Here is a 24,726-nt window from a genome sequence, read left to right as displayed (position 1 = left end):
CCATTGTTCCACAAGAACAACAGGCAACTGGTGATAAGCAGAGCAAGATAAGGCAAGCAGACTCCCGGATCTCAGGCGTGGTACTTTTCTGCTGTTAAAACAGTTCCTATCGGAAGAGCTGCCATCTCGATAGCATCCTCGATCCTCAGGTTGGCCTCTAAACCTCAAAAAGCATAATGAAACAGAATACAGTGTGTGGATGAGTGAAAACTCGCAAACTCATAATGTGATCCCCTCCACTAACACCTGAAGTCCCTCCTCTGAGAATCTCCAGGGCACCAAATTCACTCCAAGCATTTCTGAGGCAAGAGTCGTTTTCCTAATACAATTCTTACTCTAAGAATCTGTATCTGTGTTTTGGACTATTTAGCATGCACTCTGCAACAGGCTTGTAGGATTTCTAGAACATATCAGAGTGGTCAATATACAGAAACCAAAAGAAACAATGAGTCCAGCTCCTATCAAAACTTTAGGAACTAGGCAGAGAGAGGCTATACTCATCCAAGAACTCATAAGCCTACAGCCTGGCACAAAGTCTCGCACCCAGTAGACATTCAACGACATTGACAGAATCTACTTGAAGCATTAGTCCTTCTGGGCCTGGTGTGTGGAGTCAATTGGTCCTAATGCAAGAACTGAATTCCACCCTGGGCACGAGGACCAGGGACATGGCAAAGGACCCAAGACATGGCAGAGGGCCCACGCTCCATCTACAACATCCTTCACAGAAGCAGTTTCCTGCAGGGAGTTTGCTGGTCCTCTGCCAGCCCACAGTTCTCAGAAGGGTGAAAGGGCAAAGGGAGGAATTTCTTCAGCTGGCAAATCCTCAACGAGGGAGGAGGGAGGAGGGAGGAAGGGAGTGGGGGCAACAGGCTCAGCAAGCTGGGAGGAAGAAGGAGGGGCAGGGAAGGAAGAGGCCCACAGGAGGCACAGCAACAACTTGGCAATGGCAGGGCAAACGAAACCAAACTTCTGAGCCGCTACCCGTCTCAGAGGTCATCTTGTACAGTGACAGGCTTTCAACAAATGTGTTAATTGCTTAAGGTCTGGTATGGATACATTCTTTCTGCATTTTACCCAAATTATATAGATAAGCCTTAATTTCCTCTTTAATTCCACTCTCCTTCCCCCAAATAACCACTGTTTTCTGTTTTTCTTTTTTTTTTTTTTTTTAATTTTTTTTTTCAACGTTTATTTATTTTTGGGACAGAGAGAGACAGAGCATGAACGGGGGAGGGGCAGAGAGAGAGGGAGACACAGAATCGGAAACAGGCTCCAGGCTCTGAGCCATCAGCCCAGAGCCTGACGCGGGGCTCGAACTCACGGACCGCGAGATCGTGACCTGGCTGAAGTCGGACGCCCAACCGACTGCGCCACCCAGGCGCCCCTGTTTTCTGTTTTTCATCTAGACCTTCTGGATGCAGTATTTACATACTGTTATATTCGTATAGGGCAAAAAATATATATTGCTTTACTTAATTGGCTACATATTGTACCTACCACTCTACACTGTGTTTTCTCTTCATTTAATGATATGTTTTAGAGTTCATTCTATCTACACAAAGAGACCCACTTCCTTCTCTGAAACTGCCACATAGTTTTGCACGATGTGGACTGTGTTTTATTTAGTCACTCTTGTATGGATGTTTAATTTGCATTTTCCCCCATTTCAAACAATTCTGGAGTGACCAGACATTCAGACACAAGTATTTTGCTAGAATACAATTCTAGAGGTGAAAGCGATGGGTCACAGCTTATGTGTAATGTGACAGAACAGCTGCGGCTCACCCCCCCTCACAGTATGTCAGCACGCCTTTCCCTAACCTTCCCACACCTGATTCCATCATTCTCTTCATTTTTGCCTAAGCCTCACCTTAAACGGGACACGATCCAGAATGGATGGTGGACAGTATTAGAAACAAAGAAATCCCACTGCTTTCCATTGGAGAGATTAAGCATTTTGTCTCATGTTTATTGGCCATTTGCATTTTCTCTTCTGTGATTTGCCATTCCTCTGCCCATTTTTCTTTTGGGTCATTTACTTTCCCCTCGTAACTTACAGGTTTTTACATATTCTGACAATCTGTCTGTTATAGATGTTTTACACATTTCTCTCAGTCTTTTTAAAGTTTTGCTCCTGGAATTTTCCCACAAACAGGGTGGTTTCCTATGCACAACACAGCGATGTCCAAATTGTTCTTTTCAGTGATAAATTCCTTCCTCCCATCCAGGGGAACCCCCAGTAACAGACAGACAACAGCCAAACTTCTCTGGTTGAGGATAAACCAGCCTCTGAAGGTCCTACCAACCCCCCCCCCCACTCCCAACTCTCATTTTGAGGGACTCCTCAGAGCTTCCAAGAGCAGAGGTTGAAATCACAGATTCAGTCCAATTCCCTCATGTAACAAATGAAGAAATGCAGGATAAGGCTGCTGGAGGGAGGAGTTCAAGGTCTCCTAACAGAAGTAAGACCAGAACTAAGCTCTACTCTGGTTCTAGGAACCCAGTACAGTCTTTAAAGTATAGAGTCTAGTTTCATTCCAATTTGATATGACAACAAAACACAGCTATTCGGCATTTGATTTGTGTACTTTTCTCCCATCAAAGAAAGTAACATGCTAATAAAATAAACAGTGAAATAAAATTTCACTCAAAAACTCAACTTAAAAAGACACTTATCATTGCTTTCCAGTTGTATACTACTGTGTCAACTTCCTGTTTCTCCCTACTAGAACATAAGCGAAATGAGAGCAAGGAATCCTATCTGTCCTTCTCTTCTGGATCTCTAAAACCCAGAACTAGGCCTGTCAAATTACAGGTCTCAAAAAAATGCTCACCTCCAAAACCATTCACTATAGCTAAAAACAAGCAAAGAACGATCCAATCTGCTCTTGTAAGAAATTTCAACTGCACTTCTCAATGTAACCTCTGCTAGGACAGCCACCCATTAGCAAGTGGCCTAAAAAGTGAGATGTAAGAAGGACTACCAGGGTCATGAAAATCCAAATGGAATAATTGAAAGCAATACTGCTGAGAACCTACGACCACTCTCCTCCTCCTCCCTATTTATGGAATGCTTTAGGCTTCTGGTTGTTATGCCTGTTTTTAAGGACATCTAGAGCTTCAAGGCCCCTTTCAAAAACCTCGTGGAGATGGAGTCAGCCATTCTAGTGTGGGGTCTTTCTCTCATCTGCTGTCCTAATTACTGACTTGAGATAATAACCTTGAGGAGGTTAAGCAATTATAGGACCCAAGTCTCAGGTTCCTCTTCTATAAAGTGGACACAGGAATAGGGCCTGCACCTCTTAGGTTTCCAGGTTTAGTGTTGATGAATGTATGTTGCTTAGCAATGCCACACACATGGAATCAATGGACTTTGTTTTCACCACGTATCAGGTCTGCAAAGCCATCAACTTGTAGGATGGGTTTTTGCACGTCCAGAATGAGGGGAGAGAGTAGACTAAACACTCTCGAATATGAGGAAATGGGATGAGATAAGCCAGCTCATAATTATTAAAAATACACTCCTGAGAGAATAACCCTAATTTACAGAGCAAGTCAAATCCAATTGTAATGGCAAATATCAGATGTGGGTCTTAAAACTCTTTGACCACACAGGGGCAGAGTGATGGAGAACCTTCAGTTAAATGTCAACTGGCTGATTAGAAATCCCAGTCCCAAACCATAGCCAGAAGGAATAAAACCAAAACAGAAGAAAACAAAACAAAATGAAACAAAAAACAAAAAACCATAGCCAGAGGGCTACCTTTCTATCTCTGTGTCTGAGGTTATAGGAGCTCCTATTTACTTGACTTGGCTGTGGGGACACTTACATCCATCCCCCAGGCAATCACAAAGAATGTGTTCTGGCCCAGGCCCACCACTCCAGGGAACAATAACCATTTCATACATTGGTATTTAGCTACAGGGTTACGAAAGCCCTATAGCCAATCAAAATAGGGTTTCTGCAGATCAAGTTCTGATCTCTGCCAATGAGAATACTGGCTAAAGCCGCTGTGGAAAAGCAAAAAAGAAAAAAACATTCTGTTCATAGAATTTCAAACATGTTTGCTTCCTACGCATTCATAAGCATGGTAACTAACACAGGATGAAATGCACTGTATAGGGGAATGTTGGACACGGGCAATTTGTGTGTTGCAAAATTTGGATGCATCCTAAAAGATGTAAATAATAATAGAACAATCTGTGTCATCAAATTGGCCAAAGCAGGACTAACCTCCATGGACTTTAGTACAAATCATAAATAAAAATGCCCACATTACTCTGGTCTTTCAAAGTCAGGTGTTGCTAGAGAAAGCGTGAGTCGTCTCAGAAGCCCACCTTTGGTGGAGTCAACGTCAGATCCAGGGATTGAATCACACCCAGATCAGCTTGGTCACTGAAAGCACCCTTCTTTTCATCTCAGAAAAGAATCAAGATTTACTGTATTTAACAAAGATGCTGAAGATAAAGAGAAGTGCTATGCAGAAAAACATTTAAAATCTGCTTTGAGAAGAAAGAAAATCCCCGATCCTCGCAGATCTCTGAAGCTCTGAATGTTGGAGAGGCTGGAAGAGAAGGAGCCAACAAATAAAATGCAAGCATGAAAGAGCAACCAGGTTTGCCTCTTGCTAAAATTGATCTGGTGATTCCTCATGCTGCGTACTCTTCTATCCCCCGCTAAGAAGAGACCTAGAAGAAAGCTCTCAGAATGACTACAGATACTCTCAACTCCAGCCTTTGCGCTCTAAAACAGAGCGCATGACAACTTGCTGGTCATACTTGAGGAGAAATGTCAATTCTTAATACCTATCTGAGCACTCCAGCACCAACAGGACTTAGAATATAAAAAAATGGCTGGCCACCCCCAGCGGAGTAATCATGTCAATGTCATAGTCCAAGTAGTACCTTCAGTACTGTGATGAAGTGTCCACCTTCATCACCGCACAGGGCCACGTTTCTACGGTGGGCAGGCAGCGACAGCAGGGTATACAACAGCAGATATTTAAGACACTGGGTTAGCTATTTTCCACCAAATTTCAAAATAAGCGGAGGCCCTTCAATCACTAGGGGCCCAGAAACTTTACAGCAGGCAATGCCATTCAGGGTTTCCAGACTGTCTGTGTTCTTCTGAGGGTCAGATAAAGAGAACAGTGCTTTAGACCAAAATTCTAGGAAGTCAAGATGGGTGATGGGGACACTGAGAAGGAAAGGAGCTATTCGTGTGGGAACAAGAAAAAAGGCCAGTGTGGGAGGCATGGGCCAGATAGCACTTCCAGTGAATAGAGGAGGGGCCCAGAGACCTGCATTATGATACTAGCACGGTCTTACCAGAAGTGATAGGATTACAGTGAACACAGCAAAGTGTTTTAAAGCAAGTTATAAAGGAGAAAAGGTCAACATTCTGATAAAGCACTACTAAGTCTAAACTAACACCAATCATATGCTACACATCTGAAAGATTTCGAAATACCTGAAGATAAAAAATTCAGTAAGGATATCTCATAATAATAGTTAACGTTTATCAAAAACTTCAACTAGGCCAGGTATTTGCAATAACTCACTAGTGCCTCACGATCCACCACGAATAGATAATACTGTTACCTCCAATTTAAAGAAATCTGAGGCACAGCTTCCAACATCATTTGGATGTGATAATGCAAGAAACTGGGCAGTCTGGCATGAGAACTCAACAGTCTGAAAAGCTGCATTTACATTAAAATGTTGTAAGAATTGAATTTGAGGCCATAGCTGGTCACCACTCGAAACTGGTGGCCCACTCTATGTTTTCACCTTTATGTCCCTTGACATACAGCCCGAATTCAGAGTCAAGGTCCTTTGTATTCACTATGCTCAGGGGTGGACAATGTAATTATGAAATTTATTATTCAGAATGATAGTGAAGACCTGTAATCAGTTTTTTATCTTTAATTATCAAGGCCAATCTCCAAACAGTTAGAATAGGAAATGCTGCAACATTGGTAACAAAAATCCAAATTCAAAGATCCAGTATCGAGAATATAGGAAGAAAAAAAATCAGCTTCCATACTAATACAAACTAGAAAGAAATATAAATCTGAAAGCAACTAATGTTGCTTTGTAAGGAATTATAAAACTTTATTGAAGGATATAAAAGATGATTTGGATCAATGGACAAACCTTGTCTACAGAGGAAGACAACATTTTAAAGATGTGTTTCCCAATTAATAATTTCAGCAAAAGATGTCAACAAGAATTTTTAGGAAACTTGAAAAATATTTTATCATTTATATGGGAGAGTACAGAACTGAGAATAACTATGACAATTCTGAAAAAGTACAAAGAGGGTGGATTACCCGAAAACACATTAGAAATTAAAACAATGTAATTAAAACAATGTTTATCAACTTAGGTAGGAATAGACAAAGTATCAGAACAGAAGACAGAGGCTGACACTGACCTACCTATAGTTATTTTTAGGGACTATATATGTGGGGTGAGAGCACTAATCACTGCTAGATTTGCAATCCATTTGAAATTTATTTTTAACCCATCTTAAATCTGTCTTTCTCCTAGACTGAGGTGAAGATTGAATTGTACATTTTCCACATGAAAGTGTAAAAACAACACCCACCTAAATATGAAAAATTACTGAATGAAAAACATAGGAGAGGTAGAGTATGTTCTTAAAACAGAAAAGGCAGTTAAAATGAATGGTTCTATTACCGTGGCCAGATCTCAAAAAAATATAAAAAGTAGAAAAAGCAAGATGTAACAGGATGCCATTTATGTCAATTAAAATACACGTTGGGGCTCTGAGTGGCTCACTCGGTTAAGTGGCCGACTTCAGCTCAGGTCATGATCTCATGATCCGTGAGTTCAAGCCCTGCATTGGGCTCTGTGCTGACAGCTCAGAGCCTGGAGCCTGCTTCTGTTTCTGTGTCTCCCTCTCTCTCTGACCCTCCCCCGTTCATGCTTTCTCTCTGCCTTTCAAAAATGAATAAGTGTTAAAAAAAAAAATAAAGAAATACACGTTAAGGGGCACATAGGGGCTTACTCGGTTGAGTGTCCAATTGTTGATTTTGGCTCAGGTCATGATCTGACCATCCGTGAGACTGGACTGAGCTGTGCCAGGCTTGGTGCTGACAGCGGGAAGCCTGCTCGGGATTCTCTCTCTCTCCTTTTCTCTCTCAAAATAAATGAATTTTTTTTTTTAAAAAAACCACACACATTAAGATGCATATGTGTAAATTAGAGCACTTGAATATCTAAAACTTAGGCTCAAAGGATATGTATTAAACTGGAAGAAAATATGGGGAAAGGCTACAGGAACTTTACTTATGACTTTTGGCTTTGTTTAAACAAAGCCCTTAAAGCAAATATGGAAAAATACTAATAGCTGGTAAATCTGAGTGGCAGGAATATGGATGGATGTTTGCTAGATTATTTTTTGCATGTTCTATATTTTTTACATTTTTTTAAGAAAGGATTCTCAAAACTCAAATGTTAAATTTAGATTTTCTTCATAAACTTCCCTATCAACCCACAGAGTATTTTCTTGATTATCTATAATCTTATTCTTAACTTCAAAATACAGTACATAAATAGGGGAGACATAAATGCAGTTATCGATCCCAACTGTGATGATTAATTTGTGTGTCAACTTGGCTAAACTATGGTACCCAGATGTTTGGTCAAACACCAGTCTAGATGATGCTGTGAAGGTATTTTTTATATGTGATCAACATTTCAATCAGTAAACTTTTTTCATGAAACAGATTACTCTCCATAAGGAGGGTGGGCCTCATCCAATTGAGGTTTCCCAAAGGAGAAAGGATTATTCTCAAGATTGCAACATAGAAACCCTGCCTGAATTTCCAGCATGCTGGCTTGCCCTACAGATTTCAAACTTGCCAGCCCCTACAATCTCATGAGCCAATTTCTTAAAATAACACCCCCCCGCCCCCCATACACATATATCTCTCTTTCCCATTCTGTTTCTCTGGAGAACCTTGACTAATACCCAACATTGCAAGTTTGGGGGCAACCTTGCTTTTTCAGCAACTGAAATGGTCCCCAATTTCTGTAACATTTTTTAAAGGGGAGAAAAGCATGCTTTGGGGGAGGGATGGAACTATGATAACACCAGTTAACAGCAACATATTGAAATTAAATACATCTTGTGTTTACTTTCTAGGAAAATGTATCTCAAGAGAAGACAAAGTTCTTTGTAAGGTGGCTTCTTGTTGGAAATGTTTTTTCTGAGTGGAAATTTCCCTATTGGCCTGTGATTGCTTGTTGGCCTGAGGCTCTGTAGGGAGGACCCACATCCATACTCTCATGTGGTGGATGAAAAAGGGCCAGAGGAGTGAGGTCTGTTCTTCCTATGCCTGTGATTTTTCCTGAGGGGAACTTTCCTTGTTTGTTTCACCAAAACCACAAGTTGACAGGCTGCCCAAGACTGACTGCTCTATAGACTACTTCTCCACGGACGGGCTCTCAGCTCTGCTCACATGGTCATCTATAGTGTTAAGTGCTCTAGCTTTCTACAAAAGTCCACACTCCTCTTCATCTGCTCAATGCACCTCCAAATGCCACATGTCTAGACAGAAGGACCCTTAAGTAGAAGTTATACCCCTTTCCCAGTTTAGATCCCTTACTGATTTTAAAGAAGATACTAAAATTTGAGCCATTTTAATATTTTGCATTTCTGTTCACTTTATTTTATGTTGGTTTGGCATTTGCAAACCAAGAGAGTTCAAGTAAAAACAAGAATAAAGTTATTGAGGGGCGTCTGGGTGGCACAGTCAGTTAAGTGACTGGCTCCTGATGTGGGCTCAGGTCACGATCTCACGGTGAGTTCGAGCCCTACGTTGGGCTCTCTGTTGACAGCTTGGAGTCTGCTTGGGATTCTCTCTCCCCCCTTTATCTCTGCCCCTCCCCTGCTCATGTTCTCTCTCTCTCAAAATAAATGAACTTAAAAAAAATCAAGTTATTGAAACAATGATTCAAGAGGACAAAACAATATATTACAAATATACTTCTTGACATCAGTTAGCATTTCCTATAGAGTTACAGGTGAGCAAGACATCTCAGCTAAATAAGGTGACTCAAACATAAGTGATCCCCGACTGTCCCAATCAGAAGACAGTTTAAAAAAAATGGGGGGGGGGGGATTTGTTAGATAAATGTAAGTGACGTAAATGAAAAAAATCTCTATCATTAGATGTAAACATTCCAAGATATTAAAAATGTAACATTTAGAATATTTACCTTAAGCTATTTAATGATGTGTAATGCATATAATTGTATATGCATATATATATATATGTAAATATTACATAATCATACAAGTCAGTGCTAATTTAGAAATATTTCTGGTTTCCTTACACTTTAGAAAAACATTTATCCAAAGTCTTCAGTGGCACTGGCATTTTTACACCTTCCTATGAGCATGGCTACATTTTGAGTCTCTTCCACTATCCCCTTCGTGTGATGTGATCTGGAGAAGGTTCTTAACTTGTTCCATTTTTAAATGATCTTTAAAAGTCTTGTTTACAAAGAAATCCAACACTTGTTATTGTGAGGTCAGATGCCCAAATATATTACTAGATTTTTTAAACTTTTTTTTTTTTTTTAAATATGACTTCCTCTGTTGACCTGTATAAGCATCTAAAACCAGCACTGACAAAGGTCATTTCAGGCTGTGTGTTCCCTCAACAATATTTTGATGTTCAAAATATAATAACTGTGAGATCTTCCCATAGCATGAGACAGTTTGTGGGCTTAAATTTAAGGCAGCTCCCTCATTTCTGATCATAACTCTTTGAGGGGCAAAGGAACCATGTCTTCCATTTGGGCATACGAGGCAAATCATGTAACTTCATTTTCCGTATATCCTCACATCTGCCTTTGCTCCTCAGCAGCCAGCCACGGCAACACAGTACAGAATCCTAAGTGGACTTTCTCAGGGCAGAACTGGGGGATTCCAGGGTAATCCAAAATGCTAGGTCTAGAGGATCCAGAATCAGGTGCCTCTCCCACAGGCAGATGGGCGCTGACACACAAGCAAGCCTGGGAGGGCTATGCTTTCTGTCTTTTCTTTCTTCTTTTAAAAATGGTTTATGCAGTTGTGATGTGATAATTTTCAGGGTGACAGGAGACTAGCTACAATGGGGAGACTCCTGGGCAGCTGTGTGGTCCTGAGTCCCCCCCAGATCCCATCACTGCCCTCGAAAGGGGGTGAGACCCGCCCTCTCTCTGTCCTCAGATGCTCCAGCAGCAAGACTCTGAGCTCAGTTCTAGCACTGCTAAAGGGCCTTACCAAAGGCAAAGAAAGCCAGAGATGGCTATATGTAAGCAAAGGGGAGAACTTTCTGGACCATTCTAGAGAAGAGCCTGAATACCTCGAGAGCTTCACTGAGCCCCTGCCTAGGACCTATTTCAGTGACCAAAGCGGAAAAGAACAATGGACAACATTCCAAGCTGTAAAGATGCTAACTGCGGCCCTTAAATTTCAGTTGGAGGGATGGGAGGAGGAGAAAAGAGGATAATGATGACGAATATACACAACAGTGTGATTATTGTGAGTATAAGAAATAATATTCAGTCTTTGTTCCCTGTTCCTGGCACAGAGCTTCTAAAACCCTTGTAATTCCTTATATAAGAGCCCCAGGGGCATTTTTCCTCAGAGTATTTAGTTCCTGAAATAGCTCCAGAGCAATAAAGGTGAACTAGGTGTCTTTTGTTATTCATTAACAAGCCCCTTTCAATCACATCTGAGTTTAGGATAATGTGGTGACTTCTGGAAAGTCCTTAAGGACCTGGGGGGGGGGGGGGCTGGTTGCCAGGGGACCCAGACTCAGATTAGAGGGTAGGGACCTTCAATCCCACCTCTCCTCCAGGGAGGGGAGAGGGGCTGGAGATTTTCAACCACCAACGATTTAATCAAGCATGTCTATGTAACAAAGCCTCCACAAAAAAACAAGAGGATGGGGTTCAGAGAGCTTCTGAGTCCCTTCCCCCATGTATCTTCCATCTGACTGCTCCTGGGTTTTATCCTTTTGTAATAAGCCAGTAATCTAATCGTAAACTGTTTCCCTGAGTTTTGTGAGCTGCTCTAGCAAATTCATCAAACCCAATTAATTAACACTAATGACTAACGGGAGGGGTCATGGGAACCTATTTATAGCCAGCTGGTCAGACTTTGGACCCTCAGTTGGCATCTGGACTATTGTGGGGAGGGGAAGGGTACGATCTCGTGGGACTGAGCCCTTAAAATGTGGAGTCTGACACTCTCTCCAGGTAGACAGTGTCTGAACTCAGTTGAATTGGAGGACACCCAGCTAGGGTCCCAGAATTGTTTGGTTTGAGGAAACCTTTATACACACACACATTTGGTGACCAGAAGTGAAGTAGTATTCAGAGAGTATTGTGTGTAACATCAATGAAAACAATAAATAGAGTTTTTCTTTACAACAGGGACAGTGAGTCATGAAAGAGAGGAAAACCTGAGCCGTAGGAACTGAGGAAGTGTTGCTGGAATTTGGCTGGATTCAGAAAGCTACCTCCAGGGCAGCTGACCAAGTCTACATCCTGGCCGTAGACTTGAGTGGGTTATATCCTCAAGTAACACACAGACCGCACACTTTTGGAAGCTTGACAGTTATAACACGAGAGATGGGGGATTTGTCTTGTTCTCCTTGGGATTTTCTCCATTAAGAAAATGGACCTTTCACCTAGGCCTCATTTGAGGACTAAGGAAACGGCTCAGGGAAGTTAACAGCTGACAGACAACAAAGCATGCCCAGAAAACAGGAGCCTCAAAACCCAGCTCCAGGGGCCCAGGAGCTCAATTTCATTAAAGGATCGTGCCCGACACAGTGATGAACACTCTACGTGCAATACCTCAGCTGTCACCACTAACTAGAGGGAGTGGCACACCTTATTCCCACTTTACAGTTGAGAAAACCAACGCAGAGAAGCTAGTTAACTCTCCCCAGCGACACTCAGCGCAAAAGTGGGCCAGCTGGGTTTGGAACGTCACTACATCACTGACAAGGTTTATTTGGGGAGACAGAGTTAAAAATGTGATAGATCACTTTATACTAGCTACATAATTCTGAGTAGGTCACAGCCCTACTGAGCCTTAGTTTCCAAATCTGCAAAATGGACTTAACACTTATCTGGGCGTGAGATTCTTTAGTTAAAGCCTGGCTAATAGCAGGACTCAGTAAAGACACTGTCCTGCCTTTTCCTCCCTTAATCTTGAACCAAGGCTTACAGGTGAAGGCAAACAACTTATCAGCTTCACACACCCATCTTCCCCACCTCCCCGCTGACCTGCATATGTGAAAGAAGGTAAGGTAGGGAGGACGGGACATTAATTACATTCATCTTATCACACATGGGTGATGCCAATCTTGGCCAATCTGCTTTGTTTCTGTTAAGGCTTTTCTTGTCCATCTTAAACCAGCTTTAAGGTGAGTATAACAGAGCCAAAGTTTTTGATTTTGTAGGAATACCTGTACTCTGGTCCTTGTGTTAAGTGGACTCATAAAGGGCCATCATCACAGGAACAGAGCCAAATAGCAAACCACAGAATGGTTCTGTGAGCAGCCGGGGCCTTACAGATCGCATCTTCTACAAATGAGGCCTGCGACTCTTGCTCTGGGAGCTGCCGAGCACATAACTCACTCCCAACCCAATCCCAACACCTCATACACTCACATAAAATGTTGCTCCAGAGTTTACAGTTGGTGAAGGGAGATATCCAAGAGTGGTGAGGGGTTGGTCCAAATATTCCCCCAGCTGTCTACACATGGGGCTGATGTTGGAGCCTGGGTTAGAATCCTCTGTCTGCATCCTATTAGGGCCTTTTTATGAAGCCCAGAGCATGACTATCTGGTTTGCATTTTTCATACAGAGGGAAGCAATAAGGGGCAGCAGAGAGGCTTTCTAAAGGACACCCTGTAGAGGTTCGTTTCACCAGAAAGCACCCAGGAGATGAGCAGGCAGTGTGACAGGAGGGAGATGGGGAAGGGAGCGGACGCTGGGAGGTGGGGCACCAAGTTCCAGTCATCCATACGACTTACTATCTGTGCTCCAGAACAAGGCACAGACCCACTCAGCCTGAGCTGCACCTTAGAATGATAAATCCAGGTTAGAAAAGCTCTGATTCCTTCTAGCTTGGAAATTCTATTTCAGTTCCTAATGAAACCCCTTTATGACTCTTCATGAACTCTGAGGAGACCATATGAAGGCATGCCTAGCATAATTGTTGCCTATAAACCGGCACGTGGCATTTTTGTTTACTGCATAAACGAATGAACCAAAGCTGGTAAGGATACAAAGGTTAAAACAATCAATGGTCACAGATACACTCACATACATACCACATCTGTACACGTACTCCTATGTGTACCTACTACTTCGAGTTGCCAATTGTTTGTGACCTCTGTATGTAAAAAGCATACTAGGCGTTGCAGGAAGAAAGAGGAATGATTCATGCCCCTGCCTCACTCCCCAGGACTAGTAATCAAACAGAAAAGACAAAACAGACACAAGGGTGAAAGGGCAACTCTCGGACAGGACAATTCAAATTCAGACACACTCATGTAAATGTAACTGGCATTTTAGAGCCTGAGAGGACAAGATTGTGTAGGAGAAACAGAGGACCATACATATCATGAGGTCACCCAGCAGGAATGAGAAAGCACACTCAAAAGGGTTGAACAAGAGAGAATTTTATGTAGGGACTATTTAGAGAAATGTGGGCAGGATGAAGCACCCGGGGCCAGCAATGAACAAGCTGGGAAACCGTTATCACCTTTAGGTCTGAAGGGCAAACGGGAGGAAGCAGTGCAAACTGGAGCCTTGAAAGTGAGCTGCCCATCAAGAGCTGGAACAAATTAGCCATCATCAGAACCTTTGCAAGGCTGAGGGCTCTGTGACAAGGGGGATAAATACCCCAACACTGTCTCCTCCGGCCTTCTGATCCCCTGCCCGTGCCTCCCATTGGCTGAAGCCAACCAGACACAAGACAAGGGAGTCCAGATGTTGTCGTTTATAGCACTAAACCTCTTGGTGCACAGGAAGGCAGATGACGAATTGGAGGTAAGGGGTGCACAACATGTGTGTGCACACACTTCTAAATTACACACACATGTATATACATTTGAAATATATTTGGAACAAGTGTATCTTTGACGTTTCAAAAAAATGACTTGTACAAAAAGGTTTCACCATAAGATTAATCTAAATTTAAACATCAAGGTCATCTGAGGTGTACCTCAGATATAATTTATATAAACAAACTTCTTCAACTGCAAATAGCTTGTACATAATGCTCATATTGTTTGACACACGGTGTATTTGCTTACATAGGGCCTAACAAGTGAAACTGTTAAGATAGCCCATTAACCAGACAAAACTGTCTCATAAGTTTTCCTTAATCTTCTATCCCTACCAGCCCAATTTTCAAAGATAAAAAAACAAACTCCAAAGTTTGCATACACATTTTTCCATTTATATTTTCTATCAGTTGGCAATTAAAACAAGAATCCCAGAGGTCAGCCAAAAGTCTTAAATAACAAATGAAGGAGTCAGATATATTATCTCAGGACTCAAAAGTGCAAAATGACATGTTATGAGAAACCACCCGGAAAACAGCACCTGGCAGGCGACATTTCAGGGATCCGCATTTCTTATAGCAATTCCCTGCCAACTAACGTTTAACTTCTAACAGGGACCTTCAGAAAAGGTTCCAGAAGTATGAAAGCCTCTATAACACCATTTACTATTATGCGCAGTTCTGTTGATGGCAATGGGAATCTGGAACAAGATGAGGATTAGGATCGTTCCTAAGGGTGGCAGAAGATGGGAAAAGTAATGTGTGAGAGAGGGAGGAGAGTTAAAAAAAAAAAAAAAAAAGTCCCCTGGTCATCTCCCAAAAAGTGACCACATACCTGGGATTTCTCAGGACAGTCCCAGTCTCAGATATTCTAGCCCATGTTACTACTATGTCTAACCCTGGGGAAATAGTTATACGAATTATGGTCCTTTGACTCGATGGGCAAATACATTGCCATTAAAATTAATGAGTCTGTAATGACACGAAAAATCCTGGTGTTTATTCATTCATGGTAATGTCTGAATCCCTATTGCACACTACAGATGGTGAAAGGGTGTTCGGGCTATAATGATGAATTATACATTGCACAGAGCATACATGTTATATAGCACAGAATGGCCTCCAGTACCAGACTGCCAACATTTGAATCTCTCTGCTTCAGCACCGAAAAGCTGGACAACCTTGAACAATCTCCCTAACTAAGGGGTGCCTCAAGTGATCTCTGTTGTAAACAGGATAATAATGGCATCTTCTTCATAAGATCATTTTTGAGGATTAGGTTACCGCATACATATAAAGTTTATTACAGTGCCAGGCAAGTAGTAAGTGTTCAATGAATCTTATCTGTATTACAATATGAAGTTCATCCTTACAGTCTTGGTTTAGTAAAAGATACAAACAGGACAATGACGGTCTAATGCTAAGTCCAATCAGGGGCTTCTCTTTAGGCTAACATCACACTGGGAATGGAAGACATTAGGAGGGCTTCCTACTCTTAAAACAGAGACAGTGTGCCATTGCCACTTGAGTCAGATTGGGGAAAACAGGTACTGTCTACCTTCTCTCGCATTCAGTCTTCCTGACAACACTGAGCACTTTCAGAATTTATTTCTTCTCCAAAGCTTCCCAAAGTCTGGGATTCCCCAAAAGACAAAGGATGGAAGACAGAGGAAACAACACCAAGTGTGCAGGCAAGACTTGGCCAGCCTCCACAACCACAACAGTGAATGAAAACTAGTGTTTGGCTTCTCATGGGCTGCAATGTATGAGGTCTCCTCATTGCTTTGTCATTTTAAGAACAGTCTGCCCTTCTGTGACAGCCCCTGAATGTTCTCTCGCTGGGATCAGCTAACAATCTCCAAAGCAAGGAATCCTCTTTTCCCCACCAAATGTCTCCCCAGTTATTTCTTCTTTTGAAGCTTGAAGAGAGAATAAAATTAATTTCATCTGCCCAGAAAATAGAATAGAGAGGAATCCTATTTGGAGCCAGAATGAGGAATCAGCTTAGAACTTCAGTAAGGTAAGCCCACCGTCTGCCTTAACACTCTTAGGAATGAGACCACACATAAAAAAATGTCTGCCTGTATCAAAGTCTGGCAGCAAACGATACCAAACCCTGATTCAAAGTGGCTTGAAGAAGGAAGAAATTAACCATTCTCACAGGATGGGACCTGCAAGAGAGAGCCTAGTGCTTCTTGAGGACACTCTGGGATCTGCTGTCTCCTGTGTGTTGGCTTCCTCCTAAGAATGGAGACAAGATGCCTAAGAATGGAGCAACGTATCCAGGAAGCAAAGGGGTCATTTGTTTGTGGCCTTTTCTCAGTAATGAGCAAACCTTCCCTAGAAGCACCACAAGGGACATTCCCTCACACCCCATCACCCAGATTTGAGTCACAGACTCTTTCCTCCACTTGTCTCTGAATGTGGAATGGAGGTACCACAACCAGAATGTGCTAATCATCTCAGAAAATGGGTGCTTCCAAATCCACATGACCACTAAGCCACTCAGTGGGCTTCTGGTGAGGACCAAAGAAGGAAAGGAACATGAATATACTTCAAAAAAAGTTAACATGCTGTACAGTTATTCCCACAGATAGAACTGTGGTAAGCCATCACATCAAACATGTTCAAAAATGCCTTCTGTTGGATACTCCACACATACGAAGAAGCATGGTTAATAGCACGAGGGAGAAGATGCTAATGTATCTAGTATAATGTATCACCTTCAGTAGAGGGGGATAAATACAGAAAGAACTGCAGGGAGGGTTCCAAGACAAAGTTGGGGCATGAGGCAAAGAGACGCACTCCCCAGTAAACATGATGGATTGAAATGAGAGTAAAGTGATTTTTTTTAAGCATGGGGGGAGGGATTCGCTAAACTCTTCAAGAGAACTGAAGCAGCAATGGTTGCAACAAATTTTGGAAGCTGGGAAGTGGCCCATCCAGTAGTAACTGACTTCGCAGATGAAAGAAAGCTGAAACCCAGCAGAGCAGGGCAGGAAGCACAGAAGCAGGCAGGGATTCATGCCACAGAGCTGCAGAGAGTCTCTGGAATTGGGGTCACCAGACAAGGGTCCCAAAGGTAGGAAAGCTTGCTAAGAGTCTGTGCCTGAAGCGGTCAGACCCCTGTAATCTCCTTAGCCCTAGCTCCCTTGTGACTGCCTACATTCTGTGTCATGTTTGCTCTGCTAAATCAGAGCAACTCTGGACTCAGAGACACAACAGGTAGCTAATGGAAGGGGTGCCGCTTTAAAAACCAGGGAACAAGACAAAGTCTCCGTACCAAATATTGGACTCCTGGTCTCCCTCCCAAATCTGGCTCACTGAATGCCGTCACCAACCTATTCCCCTCACCTGATTCCTTCCACCTGATTTCTTTTCACCTGATTAGTTTCCTCTGAGAGGAACGACCTTCCAGACCTTCCACCGGAGGGAGTCCTCCAATGAAACTGTTTAGCAAGATAACCCTCCAGCAGAGGTGCTCAGGGCCAGATGCACATTCGGATCACCTGGGGAGCTTCTAATAATCACTACTACCTGGGCCCCAGGCAAGATCCTATGTCATTCAGTCATTTGGCAAATAGGAATGGAAAGTTTACCGTGTGCCAGGCTTTGTTACAGATTCCAGAACACTGTTCTAGGTGTCTTTCTTTGTAAGAAGGAACTATTCATTCCTGGGTGTAAGCCCCGTCCACACATGCAGACTTTCCAGTTAGCTTTTAAGTGATCAGTTCAGGACCAGACATTAGAGGAAAGTTTTTAACATGCATGAAATTTAAAAACAAAAACAAAACAAAAACTAGGAGGAAATCTGAGGGGAGAAAATGTGCAGGGAATAGAGGAACGCTTCAAAGAAGCTGTCATTGAGATCTGCAGAGAGTTGGAAAGCTTTTCATCTGTGAAATGAGAACAGGAGGTTATAAAAAGAATATTTCAGAGATTTTTTAAAGAGCTCTTGGAAATTAGAAATTTGATGGCATACATAAAAATTCAGTATACGGGTTGGAAGATAAAAGGAGGAAATTTCCCAGGAAGTAGAATTTTTTTTTGAGAGAGACAATATAAGAGGAAAAAGTAAAATAATTAGAAATTCAATCCATGAGGATCCCCTTCCAACTTAATAGATGTTCCAAAAGAGGAGAGAAATGATTTTTTTTTTTAATTCCAGAAAACTGCTCAGAACCGAAGGACATGAGTTTCCAGACTGAGGTGTCTTGAAAGCCAAGTAAAATGGATGGGGGAAAAAAAAACTCACAGCAAGATATGTTATAAAGAAATTTCATTACAGACAGAGGACATTATAAAGAACAAGGAGAAAACCCTAAAAACTTTGTGAGGGAAATAATTACATTCAAAGCATCAGGAATTAGGATGACAGACATCTCAATGCCAATCCTGAACCTGGAAAAGCAATGTTTTCTGAATTCTGAGGGAAAAGGATTTCCAACCTAGAGTTCATACCTCATCACACATGCAGTCAAACTTGGAAGATCTTAAAAAACTGATTTCCCGTGTACTCTTTTTTAGGAACTTCTGGAAGATGTGTCTTACCAGAAAGAGAACAGAAACAAAGAAAGAGGAAGATGTGGATCTAGAACCCAGGGGATGCCACATGGGAAAGAGGCAGTATGAGTCCCCGGTAGAATGAAGAAAGATTTCCAGGATGATGGGTGTAGAGCAGGCCTCAAGAGCAGCAAATCCACAGTGGGGAAGGAGGCCCGAGGGCCGGTGAGGGAGAGTACCAGGTTGAGCCGTGGGTACCTGCAGTGTTTGAAAATACATACAAAGAGTCGAAAGTGGTTGTTTTGGGGGCACACGAGTTGAGATTGGTGAAGGGTGGGGCAAGTGACTGCTGCTTCTAGAAATATCGGACTTAGAAAATTATATGTATGTATAGTTTTGCTTCAGGAAAAAGGGGAAACTTGGAATCAGATTCCAGAATGAGAACCCAAACACAGATCAGGAAAGGTTCCCCACCCAGGAGAACCCACTTCCAGAAGGCAGCAAAGGTACTTGGTGAAACCTTTGGGAAACAGAAGAGATGACGAAGGCGGCAGGGCTGAGCTCTTGGCAGAGCAGATGAGAAGAGAACTTAATGTCCCAGGAAAGAGGCCAGAATGGGGTCACTATTTCCCTTCAAGGAAACAATTCCTAAGTATGACCTGCCTGGATCTACAGAGGAGATTAGCAGGAACGGAGGATTAAAGGGGACTGTACATGCTAAGCACAGTGTCAGGCAATTTGTGGCAGCAAGAAGGCAAGCAGAAAGGCGGTTTCTGGAAGCTTTGCAGCTCTTTATGAAGTCTTCCTTTCCCACTGGATTAGGGTATGTCCTCAGACAATTCTACCCAGTCATGCAGGCTCACAGACCCTAAGGGTGAAAGAGCGTGAGCAAGCATGAAATCCCGAGTCCACATGGGTTTCCCCACTTTGCCTGGTACATCTGATTTCCAGTTTTGTGTGTAGCCCACTCTGAGAACCCTTTTCTTGTAGAACCAGACAAAGCTGTCCTTTCCCAAGGTCCGCCCTACACCAGTGGGTCCTGTGGCTGCACCCTAAAGACAAAGCATTTGACTAGAGATCCTGAAAACAATTGGGGTAAGTCCTGTTAACTTTGTTAATATTTCAGCTAAAGAAAAGGTATAGGTTAGTGAGTGTTACATGGCCAGATTAACATTGGAGGTAGAAAGATCCCCCTTGTACCTCATTTTTCACTTCATCTGCAAGGGCAAAACAGTCTAGGCATGTAAAGTTTGAAAATACTATTTATTTCATGTGTATTTGAAGATGTTTAGGTCATGCCTTTTATGATAGTATTTACAGAGTTTATGTCATGCCCCTTATGATATCAAACTCAGCCTGACCTATTTATATGAAAAGTGTTTATTGTTTACCTTCACAGAAGCTTTTCTCCCAGAAATGGTTCCCAGGATGACAGCTGTAGTTATCTCCTTCTTACCCCCCTTTCACAGACAAGACTGACTTAATTTCACCCCTAGTATTTATAAACTATCTATTAGGGAATAACAACATGATAGAAAAGGTCATTCTCTTTCCAAACATCTTTCATCTTTAAAATCTTAAAGTGTCTGTGGACACTAAATCAAAATATTCTGTGAATCAATGGCGGGGGAGTTGTCCAAGCAGGCTGTTTAGTAGTTTGGGGCAAAGATCTGTCCCCAAAGGATGTCATGGCTCCCTGAAGGCTCAAAAAAAAAAAAAAAAGTTCCCACTGGTGGAAGACAAGACGCATCTTTTCTCTGCCTCCGATTCCCTCCCGGACTGGCCAAAGCGAGGAGCTTGGGATAAGGGCAATGTCACAGATGCCCAGGTTGCTGGAACACGCCGCAAACACACAAACACGCTTCATGGGCTTCAACAGCACCTCTTATCCGAGGTGTCTGACAGAACCGTGGCTCTGGAGCCCCTCCAGCCTTGTCCCTGGTGCCTTCCCGGCCCCCTCCCCTCCGCCTATCACACACACACTCCGGGCGCCTCCTTCCGTCGAGTAATTGACAAACCAGCTCCAAGTCGGTTTCTCCTCCCAAGGAACACAAACCATCTCTAAACACGCCAATCCCCCAGGTCAAAAACAAGACGCCCAAGTGATCTGCGAGATGAGTTAGTTGGCTGCGGCGTTTCTCCGAGGCTGGAGCTAAATTTCTACATTTGTGGATTCAGCCTGGATCCGCACCCCCAACCCGATGGGGAGGGGAAGCCCGAGCTTTCTGTTTGCTAAGCATATTCCTACCTCCAGTTCTGCAGTCACCTCGGGGGTCTCGTCTCCCGCCGCCGGCGTGCGCGTCGCGAGCAGCTGGCCGCGCTAATCCCGCGCGCCGGGGCCCCGCTCGCTCGCCCGCCCGCGAGCCGCAGCTTAATCACCTGCCGCCGCCGCCCGCTGCGCGCCGGAGGGGGGCGCTCAGCGCGGGCTCCCCGCCCGGGACGCCGCCCCCCTGCGCGCCTCCGCGCCTTCCTTCTGGAGCTGGTGCCTCTCGGTCCGCTCCATGTCCGTGGGAGGACCCCTCCTCCCGCCCGCAGCCCCGGCTGGGAGGTTATGAAAAGGCTGTAATGGGATCCCGGCTCGGCCCGTCACTCCCCTGCTCACTTGTCAAAACTCCACAGCATTCCAGAACCCCTTCCCCGCTCACTCCCTCGCGGGGAAGAGGAAGCCGCCCGCGGGAGGGTTTCCCGGACTTTGCGGTTGCTCGCGCAGACACCTTTGTTTACATCAAGTGCCGGGTGGGGGAGGGGGGCTTCCCGCCGTCCCCGGGAGCAGGTTCGGAGCAGCAAACGCCCTTCTCAGACACGCTCGCCCGGTCAAAAGTTCTCCCTCTCTCGGAGAAGCTCCACCTCCCCGACACCAGTTCATTTCATAACCGCTCCGTTTCATAACCAGCAGCAGCGTGGGTTCTTACAGGGGGTGGGTGGGGGAGCCCCAAACCAGAATCGCAACCATCGCACCGGGCAGCGTGTCAAGAAACTTTTCAGAAACCTCCAGTCAGAGCCTTGCTGCCGCAGGAACCCAATTTACCACCGCTGAATTACAATCACCGGTGACTGCACAACTTAAGCATTTCCTTTATACCTTCTCCCGCTTCCGCGCCCCTCCCGTCGTCTGCGGGGTTCAGTCAACAAGTCATTCCCCGGAGAGGCAAGGATGGGCTTGGGCGGCTCAGCCATCTCCAGCTGCAAACTGATGAGGAAGCCCGACCCACGAGGCTGAATTGTTTACATCACACCCACCGAGGGCTTCCTGTCTCTAATTAATGGGAATACAAATAAGACAGGAAAAGACTGTTTGCTTTTCTTAAAGCGGGGGGGGGGTCGCCGAGAGAGGGGGAGTCACCCCACATTTCATTGCATAAAGAGTCTTAAAAGACTTCAATTGTATTTTATTCCATTTTCCCACCTTTAACACTTGTTGAAAAGTAAAAGCATCGCTGTGCCAAACCTCAAACCATGAAGGAACTTCTGCTCACAGCACGTTTTCACCTGGCTTCAGAAAGGGATCCGATTGAAGCTCCCAGAGGGGGCGAGAAGTATGGCGACCACCTGTGGTTGAATGGCACCCATCTAGGCACAAACGGAAGACCTGCGCCCCCTGGGACTTGAGAACACCCATCCCACTCCCTGGGGTTCATACCAGAATCTTGCCCCAAACTTAGGTCTCTCAGCTATGGTTCTCTTCCTGGGTATCCAGCAGCCCCTTAAAATAAATTAGCTTTGTGAGGTATAGATCTGGTGGAATTCGAAGCAATTAATTGTAAAGGAAGAGGCAAAAGAAGGGTCCTGTTCCCAATACTATTACTGTTACTGGAATGGGTAATTAGAGCCCGAGAGGGGCCAAGCCATGTCAAGGCCAGGCTGGTAATCTGCCTTCTCTCTGAAGCAGCCCACAGAGAACACTGGTAACTAATCACCGTAATCACTAGTCCTGGAATTACCCCCAGTTGCTTCATTCAGGTTGGCACAACAGCAAACCTGGAGACAGGCAGGACTGCCAGGAGCTGACGTTCCTGTGAAAGTACTACAAGGAAACAGAATCCCAGGATAAAGTGCGTCTCTAGGAGGTGTGGGTATCGCAACTGGCAACGATGTGTGGAGTTTAGGAGAACACTATAGGTGTCCAGTGAGAACAAGCTTTGCATGCCTCAAGATCCTACAGTTCCTGGGTCAAAGCAAATGAGGCTTGTGATTTTAGGAAAAGCTAAGAACTCTTCCAGTGTCTGGCTTACAAATATTATAAGGTCTCGGTGAATGTTGGCTCCTCACCCCCCTCCCATTTCCCTCTTTTCTGCTTAGGGGTGGTAGTCCTAGTAGATTCATTAGCATACATCTCAGTCAGTATCTGGTAAGTTTTATGGGAATTAGGTTCAAATTGCATGATTTTCTAACATTTTCAGAAGTGATCCTTTCTTCCTTTCAGATTGCTTTCTCCACTGAGTTTCTTTTTTTTTAATTTTTTTATTAAATTAACAAAAATTTTAATGTTTATTCATTTTTTAGAGAGAGAAAGAGAGAGAGAGAGAAAGAGACAAAGTGTGAGCGGGGCGGGGGCAGACAGCGAGAGAGACACAGAATCTGAAGCAGGCTCCAGGGTCTGAGCTGTCAGCACACAGCCTGGTGCAGGGCTCGAACCCATGAACCATGAGATCATGACCTGAACTGAAATTGGACACTTAACCCACTGAGCCACCCAGGGGCCCCTCCACTGACAGTTTCTTAGTGCTTTACTTCTAACTTTCTCTGCTCCTTCATTCAATCTGGTATATAATTTATGATGTGCAAATCAATGCTGTTTAAACTAAATCCAGGATTTTAAGTTTAGTACAAATAAATATTCCCCCTTCCCCCACAAACTTTGTTGTCTAAACTCAGTTTAGGGTGTGTATATGCCAGGAATTAAAATTTGACATCTGTTTAATAACTTAATTTCAGGAAAGCTTTGGAATGCATATGACATTCTCATCAGCATGCCAGAAAGATATGATGTGCTCAGTCTTTTCCCTCACCGGTTTCACTGCAGACTGGAAAAGAGATCAATGGTTCAGTAAACAAAGGGGTGCTTTAAAAGTGGCCTCCAATTTTACCCTGGGTCTGGTTTAAATAATACTTACAATTGCTATGTGTACACCAGAGTCTACAAGTAATATTAATTTGAGCAGAAACTGCTGATATGTTAAGAGAATCCAAAGTGTCTTCAACACATAAAGGAAATGGTTCATTAAAAAGAGTTTAGAGTTCAGCAGGATGGCTGATTACAAAGTAGTGTCCTGAGGGGTGATGATCAAAATGACAGGCACAAATGGGAGTTAATATCTAGATTTGAGAAAAACAAAGATGCGAGGATCACAGCAGACCATGCATTTAATATGAATTCTGCGTATTGTACTGATAAGAAATAGGCAACACAGTACTGGGGCAAGTTCACACTGGCGGGAGGTTGACGTGAAAGAGAAATGCCTCTCCTCATTCCTTCCTCCCCCATAATGAAGAATTTGGCAGCTGATAGACTCTTATTAGGGTGATATGTCCAGTGTGAGGCCCCTCATTTTAAGGGAGATGGGGAGACACTGGAAAGGTTCCAAAGGAGAACCAAAATGATTAAAGAGACAGAAAATAGAACCTTTGAGGGAAGGTTAAAGGATTTGCAATTGTTTAGTCTAGAGTAAAAAAGTGCCTAAAGGCAAACTTAACAGTCATCTCCCATTTGAAGGGTTATTATAAAGAGGATACCGACCAGCTGTTCTTCATCTCCACAGGAGACATAAGAGGTAAGAGGCACAAATTCAACATTAAAATTTGGGTCAGACATGAAGGAGGCTTGCTTGACGCTAATGGTAACTGACATGACACTGACATCACTGTGCAGTCTTTACCTATCAAACTCCATTTTAAGTGATAGTCTTAGTCTGTTTAGGCAGGAGCCAGTCTAGAGAACTCCTTTCATTCCCTTCTAGGGCTAAAGTGGTCCTCTTGACTCATGGAATGTGGGAGCAAAGGTCCTGAGTGTCCATGCTCTACAAGGCCCACAAAAATATAAGGCTCCCTGCAAACATATGCTCACATCTCATTGGATCCTTGTTTATTGGAATGGGTATGTCTAAGAATCTGTC

General features: G+C 43.5%; 1 protein-coding gene across 5 annotated transcripts in view; it reads right to left on the bottom strand.

Annotated features, from left to right (window-relative positions):
- Window positions 1–24,726, bottom strand: part of PDZD2 (PDZ domain containing 2) — a 313,071-nt gene that overhangs the window by 172,675 nt on the left and 115,670 nt on the right. The window contains exon 1 of one of the 5 annotated variants that reach the window (XM_086676441.1): window positions 21,696–21,805. The exons of 2 other annotated variants lie outside the window; for them this stretch is intronic. In XM_086676441.1, the coding sequence (XP_086532567.1) occupies window positions 21,696–21,790 (95 nt within the window). In that variant the 5' untranslated portion in view covers window positions 21,791–21,805. Of the gene's footprint in view, window positions 1–20,861; window positions 21,194–21,215; window positions 21,654–21,695; window positions 21,806–24,726 lie in introns of those variants that run through there. 2 more of the 5 variants (XM_086676445.1, XM_086676448.1) reach the window with 2 other exon arrangements.

The sequence above is a fragment of the Puma concolor genome, chromosome A1, assembly GCF_028749965.1.
Source record: "Puma concolor isolate L17-30 chromosome A1, mPumCon1.1.hap2, whole genome shotgun sequence".
NCBI classification, from domain to species: domain Eukaryota; kingdom Metazoa; phylum Chordata; class Mammalia; order Carnivora; family Felidae; genus Puma; species Puma concolor.
This window is presented reverse-complemented; position numbering and strand designations above follow the sequence as displayed.